Here is a 12,504-nt window from a genome sequence, read left to right as displayed (position 1 = left end):
TACTTTGGCCATCTGATGCGAAGAGCTGACTCATCTGAAAAGACTCTGATGCTGGGAAAGATTGAGGGCAGATCAAGGGCAGGAGGAGAAGGGGACGACAGAGGATGAGATGGTTGGATGGCATCACCGACTCAATGGACATGGGTTTGGGTGGACTCTGGGAGTTGGTGATGGATAGGGAGGCCTGGCGTACTGCGGTTCACAGGGTCACAAAGAGTTGGCCACGACTGAGCAACTGAACTGAACTCAACCCAACAATACAGTAATCAAAATAAGAATATAAGAATGGTCCAAACTCATCAAATTGTACATATTAAATGTGTATAGTTATTTATATATCAACTATACTTCAATATATGTGTTAAAAAAATACAATAGGAAAGTTGTTGCACGAAAGAATTAGGGAGTGAACATCAGATCAAACAGTACAAATATCATCAACCAGGACAACATAAAAATAACAGACTCCCTTCATCTTCCATTGGGGAGAATCAATGCATAAAATTTGATAAAGAAAGAGAGGTATAAGAAGTATAAAAGTTGCTATTAGATGAACCAGCAACAGATAGCAAACATTTCCAAACTCATAGGAAGGGTGACAGAAAATATTAAAAACAGGTTGTAAAGTATAATTCTATCTTATAAATCCTAAGGAGAAAAAAGATGTTCATGGAATTTTTGTAACATACGAAAATATCTTAAAAAAAAATTATATAGGGGTAATGGTGGCCACTTCTCGAAAGTGGGACTGAGAAAGTAGGGGGTTAGGTTTACATTTTGAAATACATTTCTTTTGGTAATGGAATTTTGTTTAATGAATAGTGAATTTAAAATCAGAAAACTACCTCTGTTACTAGCTGTAAAATTGGATCATTTTAATTTCTCCCACCCTTGATTTATCTAAAAGATGGTTGTCACATCCACATAAAGGGTTTCATGTTATTACTCATGTTTATATGCCCCAGAGTAGTAAGAACACAGAAGGCAGGCAATACACATTTGCTAGGTTGAATCACAAATTATGTTTCAAGTTTGTAAAAAAATTAATTTCATTTCTATTCCAAAAAAATCTAAAATAATCTTATAGTTTAAACTGCTAGCCAACCTTTAGAAATGCTAAAGTGTTACAAAGGCCAACCGAGGTGCCAAAATTTATCTTACTTGTAAGAGGCACATAAACATTTATTTCTTGCTATCATAGTAAATATGTGTTCAGATCGTTTTCAAAAACAGGAAAAAAAGCAAAACCCTTCATTTTATTTCCTTCCTAAAAACTGGAGGACACTAAATCCATATCCTAAATGTATATTTAGATCTGTGGGACAAATCTACTTTGCTTGATGAACACTTTTAAGTCAATTCTTATCTCAAATTCTATAAAAACTTAGCCACCTGAAATTAGGTTCTTCCCTTCTCAACTGATTTTTAGACAAATTAAAACCTCTATTCTTGGCCATAATTTAAATATTCATCCTGATTATGAGGGTGATGAACAAGACTTGGAGTCAGCTCTCACAAGTTATTTAGAGGAAAAGAATCTTCCACCTAAAGGAAAAAAATCTATCTAAAGAAAAGAGAAACAAGAATGATTAAAAACCAGATATGCCCTCTATAAGATAAAAGTACATATGCAAGGTCACTCATTACAATATTCTTCGCAATTACAAAATAGTGGAAACTACCTATATGTTCAAACACAGAAGAATGGTTGAAAAACTGGTGTATAAACAGTGGAGTACTATCCAGCTATCGGAGGGGTGGGGAAAGAAGAGGATTTCTGTGAATTGACATGAGTGAGTTCCAGGAGACACTGTTAAGTGAAAAAAAGTAAAATGCAAAAGAGAACATAGAGTACACTGCCTTTTAACTGTGAAAGAAGGGAGAAACAAGGAAACATACATAATAAAGACGGGGAGTAGGTGCAACGTAAAACACAGAAACTGGAAAAACCATTAGCAGAACGGATGTGCCCATCTGTATTTCAAATGAGTGATGTAACTACACGAAGAGGGAGAGAAAACAAAACGCATCTACGTCACTTACACACTCAGTATATCAGTATACACTCTCAGTCTTCAGTAGAACGGATGGGGGAAGAACTGCATTCAAACTCTGGACCCTTTCCAGGAGATTTTTCACTGGTATGAACATAATAATAATTCTGAAACTATTTTAGAAGTATTCCAGTCCTCCCAGAGGACAGTAGCAACGTCTGGAAATATTTTTGGTTGTGGCATATAGTGGGCAAAAGCTAGGGATGTTGCTAAATAACCAAGCATGTACAGGACAGCCCCCACTGCAAAGAATTACTCAGCCCCAAATGTCAAGTGTGCAAAGACTGAGAAACCTTAGCACAAATATGAGCTAGGGAGTCTGTATATGTGTTAATACATATATGTATTTCCTAGTTCTGTCTACTTAAAGGGCTCTGAAGCAAAGACATCCCTAGTAATGAGTACACTTAATGCCCATATCTTGGTCTCAAATACCACTCAGCTGGTAAAGAATCTGCCTGCAATGCAGGAGACCTGGGTTTGATCCCTGGATTGGGAAGATCCCCTGGAGAAGCAAAAGGCTACCCACTCCAATATTCTGGCCTGCAGAATTCCATGGACTGTATAGTACATGGGGATGCAAAGAGCTGGACACAACTGAATTACTTTCACTTTCACTAAGAAGAACCAGGGCTTCTTGGAGAAATGGCTGATTCTAGGGTTAAGGCAAATCCTTGTTAAGGTAAACAAATTGTTGAGGTAAACAAATTGTTAAAGTAAACAATAAGCTTGGGACATCCTATTATCCTAGAAAGTAAGGAATTGCTTACAAAAAATGATAGGGGTACATAAAAGAGCAAACTGAAGAGGCTCCTATGGGAAATCTATGATAATTCAAGCACCCAAACAGTACAATAGTAATGAATGATAAACAACTGGAAATTTAAGAACGTGTGAATTAATACCAATAATGAAAAGACACATACATAAAAGAAAGAGAAAGAAGGTGCACTGATCACAGTAAAATGCTGAGTGCTGACTAATAAGTACAGAATGAGTAGCAGTGTTAGAAAATCATCACTTTACAATCACTGTAGTAAAGAATCATTCAGGCAAGAATCATCAATGGATGTTAAATCTAGGGGAGAAATATCAATAGGAAAAAGAATGTCTGCATCATCTTAAAGTGTCTCCCCACTTATCTGCTGAAGAGGAAATAACAGTAACTATATAATGGAGACAATAGGCACTGAGACTGAGGGGTCAAAATTAAAATCGTCATTGAAGGATGCACCTAGCTATGATATTCTGACAAGAATTCAATATTATTTATGTAGTATTCTGTCCAAGAATGCATTGACTGGCTCTAATTATGAGGAAAAAAACATAAAATGAGAAACACTCTATTTTGGAAAAAAAAAAAAGACTTCCCTGTTGGTCCAATGGTTAAGACTCCATGCTCCCGACACAGGGGGCATGGGTCGATCCGTAGTCAGGGAACTAAGATGCCACATGGCCACAGGATGCAACCAAAAAAAAATAAATAAATAAAAGACTCACAAATAATAAATGCTGGCAAGGTTATGGAGAAAAGGGAACCCTCAAACACTGTTGACGGGAATGTAAATTGGTACAGCCAATGTGGAAAATAGTATGGAGGTTTCTCAAAAAACTAAAACTAGAACTATCACATGACCCAGCAATTCCACTCCAAAAACACTACCTCAAAAAGATATATGCACTCCAATGTTCACAGTAGCATTACTGACAACTGCCAAGGTATGGAAGCAACCTGTCCACCAACAGATTGAATGGGTAAAGATGATGTGGTGTATATACAGTGGAATAATACTCAGTCCAAAAAAGGGAAACCTTGCCATGTGCAGCAACATGGCCAGACTTGGAGGGCACTACGCAGTCAAGACAAATACTGTATGATATCACTTATATATGGAATCTGAAAAAATATAACTAGTGAATGAAACAAACAAAAATAAAGGAAGCAGACTCACACAGAGAATAAGCCAGTGGTTGGTCATCAGTGGGGAGAGGCAAAAGGGGTTATCATGGAAGTATATGAAATAGTATGCGTGAAACATCTGAAAACTGTAAAGCACTACAGAATATAAAGAATCTCTCATTCAACAAGAAAAAATTTTAAAGACTACTCAAAAATATTAATGCCATAAAAGACAAAGAAAGGTTGAAGAAATGTTCCAGATTAAATGAGATTAAAGAGACATGACAACTAAATAAACCCAATCCTGGACTTCACGGTATATCAGAGAGGGGGGAAAATGCTACGAAGGATATTATTGGCCCAAGCAACAAAACTGAAGTACGTTAAATAAAAAGTAACAGTGTTAAATTTTACTGAAGTTGCTGTTTTATAGAAGAATAGTTATTCTTAGGAACTGCACAATGAAGTATCTGGGGGCAAAGGTCCTTCATGCATGCAAATAACTCTCAAATGGTTTTTAAAAAACTACACATGGCTAGGGTGCAAATGATAGAGCAAATGGTAAAAAAAAAACACAACAGGTGAATTTGGATAAAACATATAGTAAGTACATAGATAGCATATTGAAAAGCAGAGACATTACTTTGCCAACAAAGGTCTGTCTAGTCAAGGCTATGGTTTTTCCTGTGGTCATGTATGGATGTGAGAGTTGGACTGTGAAGAAAGCTGAGCGCCGAAGAACTGATGCTTTTGAACTGTGGTGTTGGAGAAGACTCTTGAGAGTCCCTTGGACTGCAAGGAGATCCAACCAGTCCATTCTGAAGGAGATCAGCCCTGGATGTTCTTTGGAAGGAATGATGCTAAAGCTGAAACTCCAGTACTTTGGGCCACCTCATGAGAAAAGTTGACCCATTGGAAAAGACTCTGATGCTAGGAGGGATTGGGGGCAGGAGAAGAAGGGGATGACAGAGGATGAGATGGCCGGATGGCATCACTGACTCGATGGACGTGAGTCTGAGTGAACTCCAGGAGTTGGTGATGGACAGGGAGGCCTGGTATGCTGCGATTCACAGGGTCGCAAAGAGCTGGACACAACTGAGTGACTGAACTGAACTGAAGTATTCTTTGTACTAATGCTACAATTTTTCTATAAATCTGAAATTATTTCCAAATGAAGTTTTTTAAAACCCACAGGAAAATCCTAAGAAAACCCAGAATATGAAGTTAAAATGTTACCCCAATACTCATCTATAAAAACAGAATGCTATAAAATATGGGATGCTTTAAGACAATATAAAATAGTAGTAGTCACATAACTTCATGCTGTTTTCACTAATGCTCTTGCATTAACTGTATTAGCCACTTCATAAAGTTCATATACAATAGCCATTGGATGATAAAAGATGAAAAACATAGTAAGACAAAAAGGAAAGGCATTAGCAGTGACAATAACATAAAAGATTTCATTTTTCTAATACATGGATTCCAGACAAAAAAAAAAAATGAAGTGCTTTGAAGCACCTACCTTCCTATTGAACATAAGATAGTTAAGACAAGCTTAGAATAAAACTTATCCCAAATAACTTACTTGTTTTTTCTGCTTCAAAAGTACACATGATAATGTCAAAAGGGTAAATAACGCTATGGCAAAATAAGACCCAGTTCTAATATTCAGACCAAATAGCCCAAACCAATATTTGAACTCTCATAACAGTATTAATTTAGAATACATCTCTCAAAGCTGTATTTTAATCTACTACTTTGTCTTTTATGAGAGGATTAAAAAAAAAACACAAAACAGAGAAACTTACAGTTCATCTCGTTGTCTCTGGGACAGCACCATTTTGGCTGTAATATCAAGCTTATTCGATATAGTGGTTATGTCCCTCCTCTGGAAAATCAAAAAGCTTTGCAACCCCTGGATTTATAATTAATAAGCCACTAAGTGGCTTTCACGCAGGGGAAAATGATTCTTTCACAAGTGAATCCAACGTGTAACCAGGAGATATTCAACAAGTAAGGTTCATTCCACCTAAGGAGAGAAAAAGAAAGATTATTTCTTTCACTTAGAATTTAAATTATTTTTAAATTATTACTTGTAGTATACACTTTCTTTTTTCTTTTTTTGCAATATACACTTTCAAAGGTGAGGTTTACTATGATGGTAATATGAATACCTGAAAATCAATGCCAAAACAGTCATTTTATGTATTTTAAATAATCTTTAACAGTTACCTGAGCCAAAACAACACTATTCAATTTTATTGAATTTCAAATATTTACATATAACTTCTAGAGAAGAAAAGTTTTTCCTTAATGACAAAAACAAATTTTCTAATTTACAAAAAGTATTACCTGAAAAAAGTAACAAATATAAGTATTTCACAAACTGTCCACAAGTCAAAGGTTCTAATCATAAATAAATTCAAGATTGAATGGTAGCAACCAGTAATCTTACAACAGCTGATATCATTTATAATGTAAATAAACTATTTAGCTAATCTAATGCCCTCTTAACCAATACATTTAATCAAGAAATAATTTAGCACTGTTCAATGCTTAAGAAGTATGTATTTAAACTGAATGCAGTACATACTTCTTTGTACTCAAACAACCCAATTCTCTAATCTTGTTAATATTTCAGAGCCCTTTGTACCTGCAACACATGATCGGTTCAATGAGAATAAATGTAGGTAAAAGAAAAATCAAGAATTATTTCTTAAAGAATTATTCTTCAAATTTCCTCTATTTTGCAAAAGTTTAAGTACAGTTTGTCTTATCACACTTTATAAATATAGCTAGACAAAACAATTTTCCTTCAATTAAAAATACGTAAGTCTGGAAAAAAACATGGAAAGATCTCAGTATCACACCAACTATTTACTATCAGTCTTACTATAATAAAACATTAGAACAAGCATATGAAAACAAAAGTATGTGATATCCTGAAAAAAAAATAGCTAGACAGAATTTCCACTGTAATTGGGAAATACAGTTGACACTTGAACAAGACTGATTTGAACTGCATGGGTCAACACAGGTTTGAACACTTAAAATTTTAGCCTCACTTTTCTAAGTCTTAATTGTCACACCAAGCCAAACCACGTAGGAACTCATATACTCTAACAAGAAGGTTCAACAGGATTATCTTATGTTGGTGACTATGTGAACTGTCTACAGATTTCTATTATTAGGACAATAGTAACCCACTGACAGAGCATTAATCATATAAATCAGAGTAAAAAAGAAGCAGCAAAAATGAAAAACTCCACAATATTATGTACACTACAAGGTTCAGTTTAACTGTGGAGAGACTACCTCTAGACAAAAAAAGCAAATTAATGTACAAGAATTACAACAGAATACTAGCATGACCTAATCAGGATAAAACTAAGATATAAAGAAATCATTGACTATAACAGTGTACTGCACCAATTTATCCATTCAACATACACTAAACACAATGAACCAGGCATCATGTTTAATGAGGGAAAAGAAAAGACTTCTTGGTCTTTACACAGAAGAAGTTACAGTCTTCTGGAAGAGTCAGTCGAGCAGTTAAAACTGTGTGAAATGTGTGACAAGTATTTCCAAATAGCAAATGATGATGATTCAACATAAAGCTGAAGAGATAATAAGGACAGGCTAGGCCAGAAAACAAGCTCTGGTCTTTACAATTTATCCTAGGAATAATGGGGAGCCCCCCCTTTTTTAAAGAAAAATCACCTTCATTTTTATAGTGAAAAAAGGACCATAAAGACGGGAAAGGAAGAAACCAGGTAAGATGTTTGCAGCAATGAAGACGGAGAGCTACACTAGAATAGCGGCTGTAAAGAGAACTAGGAGGGTGAGAGTAAAAGGTCAGTCAAGGAGCCAACTCAAAAAACTTCTAGATTAGAAACAAGCTCAACTAAGTAGAACCATACATGAAGGGATGAAAGTGTGACTCATTCCATCTTTAGATATGTCAGCTCTAAAAAGAACCAATCTAAGGGCGAAAAAAGATTTGTTACCTGCTTAGAGATGGTATAATTAGACTAGAGCCAGGCAGAGCGACACCAATACTTAAAGAGTCTACAACAGAGGCTGAGAGGAAGCAATTAAAGAAATAGAAGTAAAAAGGAGAGGGAATATGTCACAAGTCAATATGGGAATATTTCAAGGAGAGACAATCAACAGTACCCAAAGTTACCCAACTGTCAAGCAAAATAAGGTATGAAATGGGTCTGTTTCATTCATTATAGAGTTCACTGATAACCCTGATGAGAATGATTTCAATAAAATGGTATAAGAGCATGGTTCAGCATTCAGTTTAGTTCAGTTCAGTCGCTCAGTTGTGTCCGACTCTTTGCGACCCCACGATGGGCTAATGAGTGCACAAAGATGAAGTAAAGATGGTTACCATAAATATCTTAGAAACAGATGGAAATATTGAAAAGCAGTTTTTATGGATTGTTGTTTTTCTCAACCTAGCAAGATGCTTAAATGTTAATGGTGGAAGGAAAAAAAGACACAGGAGAAATAAAGGGATGAATAATTTTAGTATCACCATTTTCACCACCTAATTAACCAAAGGCAAACAAAGAAACAACCAGACATGATGTATCCCCTGACAGAATAACACCACACACCTATAAGGTATTGTCACAAAATCAAATCTGAATCTGTTCAAGTCTCCAGCTCCAACTATCAATTACCAAGAAGCATAAAGGGCAGAAGAATATGTGAAAAACACCACGGGGATATAACCAGTAAAATCCAGATTGTGAAAAACCCTATAAAATAAATGACCCAGTTTCTTCAAATAAATTCCAAGGAAACTGAGAGAGAGACAGAGAGAGAGCTGGAAAGGGAAACCTATAGATAAGGAGATAATTGATATAACCACTGAAATACACTGACCTTACTTAGATCTAAATTTTTTTTTAAGTATAAACATTTTTTGTAAAACCAATTAAACATTTGGGGATATGTGAACACTGACTGAATGTCATTGAAGAATAACTTTGAGTGTTTCAAGGGATAACAGTATTGTGATTATTTTTAAGTCATTTAAAAATATACAATGAAAATTTTATCAGTAGAATGATGTCTGGGATTTGCTTCTAAAATTTTTGGAAAAGTGGATATATGTGAAAAAATATTAGCTTTGAGTTGATAACTGTTGAAGCTGGGTAATGGGTACATGAATGGTTAATTTTCTCTACTTTCATTTATGGGTCTGAAGTTTTCCATATGTAAAAAAAAAATCAGAATAGAGAAATACTCAATGGGAGGAGGAGGAAGAAAATGGAATGAGAGATCTAGATACAAAGATAACTTACCTCTTCTACTGTATTATGAAGGAGAAAGACGTGAAATCTTTTTATTTCAGGAAAATAGGAAATGAGGTCACTTGCTGGGTAGGGGGAGTAAGGAAGAAGGCATTAAGAGGCTTGAAATAGCTGCTATGAAGAAAGAGGGCAAAAAAACATAACAGGAAGTACAGGATGGACATTTTTAAGATTGGAGACCATGAACTTTTGGTGGTGACAATCTTACAAACATGTGACTTTCCTTTGGCAGTTGTCTGGCTACAGCAACAGAAAAGTCACACATTTAGAGATCTAGGATTGGGTTGAAGGTTTACAGGGTATGTGTGATGAATGCATAATGAGGAGATTGGAAACAACGGATCAAAGAGCCCAAGCACCATTGTGCAGAAAGTGAAAACTGAAAAGGCAAACAGAGAGTAGAGGGAGCAAGAAAGCTGAGTTTTCTACTTTCCAGGAGACCACTTGAAAGGTGGTATGCCAGAGTAGGATGATTAAATTTGAAACCTCTCGATTTGCTAATAATATGTTGTTGTTTACTACTATAGGTTAATAATGTTTTCATTACAACAATTTATGATCAATCTATATTTATAACCAACAGTACAAATAAACTAGGCAGCATTTTCATACCACCTGGGGAGGAGTCCTAAATCTTTTGGGGAGTCACTAAATTCGTTTGACAATGTGATGAAGAGGCAAGACCTCTTCCCTCAAAAAAGCACATAAGATAAAATATTATTAATACACACATGCATTTTAAGGGGGTTCACAAATCCTTCCAAAGTCAACATGAGTGAAAAGACTTATCATTTTTGAAATATATTTTGGCAGTACTCCAACAATCCCCTCTAAGCTACTTGTATATATCACAAACATATTTCAAAGAAGAGTTTGGTTTATCCATTAGCATGCATGTCAATATCCAGACATTCTTAGAGATCAGATCTGTGTTGCCTGAGCACTAGACACAGAGGTGTCTTCAGTATGTTTTTTGGAACGCAGAATTCTTAAGCACTCTACATTCTAACACAATATACAGTTTTCTGCTACACCAAAGCAACTCTCCTAGACAACATCGTTTATTATGGCTTAGGTAAGTACCTCACCACAGAAAGAGAAAGGGGAAAAGTAAAAACAGAAAACAGGAAACTTAAATAGAGTATTAAAAAAAAATAATCTTAGTGAGTGAATTACTAATTTAAGTTCCTCTCATTTTGTTTCAGTGTGTTAATAACATAGGGTTCACACTTATCAAAACTTTTATAAAATATCAATAATCTATTTTGTACACTGTTTCTTGCTAACTAGGAGTTTATGAAACAGGGGAAAACAATATAGAATATATAAAGGATGTACATGAGGGAAAACATAAACTGGCAATTATATGTTAACAGTAGGGGTGTACTGACATAAAGAATGCTAATTGTCAGGTTTACTTATTATTAATATTAGATGTAGAAGAGTTTAAGAAACTCACCTAAGACTTTTACACTAACGGATTACCAATGGTTCCTGGTCTCATGAAACTGTCACTCAACAATGCAGATTATTTACCTTCTTTGAACAGCAGGTTACAGTTCCTAACCCTAATACAAATGATACAGTCCAGATACAGCAACGAGGAAAGGCAGAAGCTACTGTCAAGGATTACTGAGTACCTTTTCATATTAGCTTTCTAGAGTTAAACAAAAATCTTCTGTTTGCCAATAAACTATGTGCTTCATGAGAAATGAAAACTGCATCAACCAAAACAAGGTCCTGGCTCCTTGGATAAAAATTTTGTTTCACTTGTTCTGTCTTCTCCTCCCCTCACCATCCCCAAATTGTGTGCAGCATCAAAATCATCCTGATCTCTGTATAATAAACCCAACAGAACATACACATATATGTTCTGACTTGCACAGTCCTCACTGAACAGAAGTAAAAAGGAGGACCATCACTCATCCATTTAAATAGTGGTGGACATATTGGGTGTGCCAGCAAATTCTTCATCACTTCACCAAGTAATGCTCGGTATCATGGCACCAAACATGAGGTTACTGGTTTCTCTAAGTTCTCAATATTTGACTTTGACTATTATTCTACGTAAAAAGTTTTAAACTATTATCACTAATGCTATACTGCAATGCAGTCAAATAAAAAAAAAAAGTATACTTACCTAAGAAATTAATGCATTGCCTATTCTGAAAAACACCGCAGTCAAATTTAAATTTTTAAATTTACAGTTTAATTCTGTAAGACTGCATCAGACAACAAAGTACCCTCAAGAGCAACTTCATTTCCTTACATCAATATTTGTGATTTCCTCATTTCTCCACTTACAGAGATAAGCTTCTAGAGTTTTGAGGTTGTTTTCAAATAAAACAAAGATGTCAAAAGTAATTAAAACATTAATGGTCCCTGCAGTATCCTGTGCTGCATGATTAATTAATATGAAGAAGTTAGATCTTCCCCACCCCCACAATTTGAAAACACTAGATCACTGAAAAGTTCTTCATCAAACACCTAGGCTTTAGTGTCCGCCTGTTCTTATTCTCCTTAAGCTTGGAGGCCCACAATTCACCTGGACCGGCTGCTGGCAAGCAATGACAAAAGCTAAAGCAAAAAAGGACCAGGTTGGGTCATCAATGAGGGATGGACTAAGTGAAGGCACAGTTCACTTTCTGTAAAAGTAAAATTCTTCCAATAGCTACACCATTTTCTCACTTCCTATTAGTTACAGCTGACTACTATATCTCATTTTGCAAGATTTAAGTCACTCATCCAAAATTTATATTCAAAATATTTTGTATTTTTTCAATTAGCTTTGGGCCAATGATTAAGATACCACCTTTTCCACTGAGAATTACTCGTACCAATATCAAGTCTAGTAACTCTTAGTATTAAAGGCAAGTGTTGTAAATAGATGCTCCACTGCTTTAGATTATAAATCTGAAGAAAGTAGAAATAGTACTTTTGTTTTCTCTCTCTCTTTTAAAAACTCTCATGTATGGATGTGAGAGTTGGACTGTGAAGAAGGCTGAGTGCCGAAGAATTGATGCTTCTGAACTGTGGTGTTGGAGAAGACTCTTGAGAGTCCCTTGGACTGCAAGGAGATCCAACCAGTCCATTCTGAAGGAGATCAGCCCTGGGATTTCTTTGGAAGGAATGATGCTAAAGCTGAAACTCCAGTACTTTGGCCACCTCATGAGAAGAGTTGACTCTTTGGAAAAGACTCTGATGCTGGGAGGGACTG

At 35.6% G+C, this 12,504-nt stretch overlaps 1 protein-coding gene across 3 annotated transcripts in view; it reads right to left on the bottom strand.

Moving 5' to 3' along the window:
* PAFAH1B1 (platelet activating factor acetylhydrolase 1b regulatory subunit 1) overlaps positions 1 to 12,504 on the bottom strand; it is a 68,106-nt gene that overhangs the window by 31,241 nt on the left and 24,361 nt on the right. For all 3 annotated transcript variants that reach the window (XR_009731267.1, XM_061390686.1, XM_061390688.1), the window contains exon 2: positions 5,766 to 5,986. Coding sequence is in view for 2 of the 3 variants with exons in the window: in XM_061390686.1 (XP_061246670.1) it covers positions 5,766 to 5,797 (32 nt within the window). In the remaining variant the exon portion in view is untranslated. The remainder of the gene's footprint in view (positions 1 to 5,765; positions 5,987 to 12,504) is intronic.

Source organism: Bos javanicus, chromosome 19 (assembly GCF_032452875.1).
Source record: "Bos javanicus breed banteng chromosome 19, ARS-OSU_banteng_1.0, whole genome shotgun sequence".
NCBI classification, from domain to species: Eukaryota; Metazoa; Chordata; class Mammalia; order Artiodactyla; family Bovidae; genus Bos; species Bos javanicus.
Note: the sequence above shows the minus strand (reverse complement) of the source record. Positions and strands in the feature narration are given on the sequence as shown.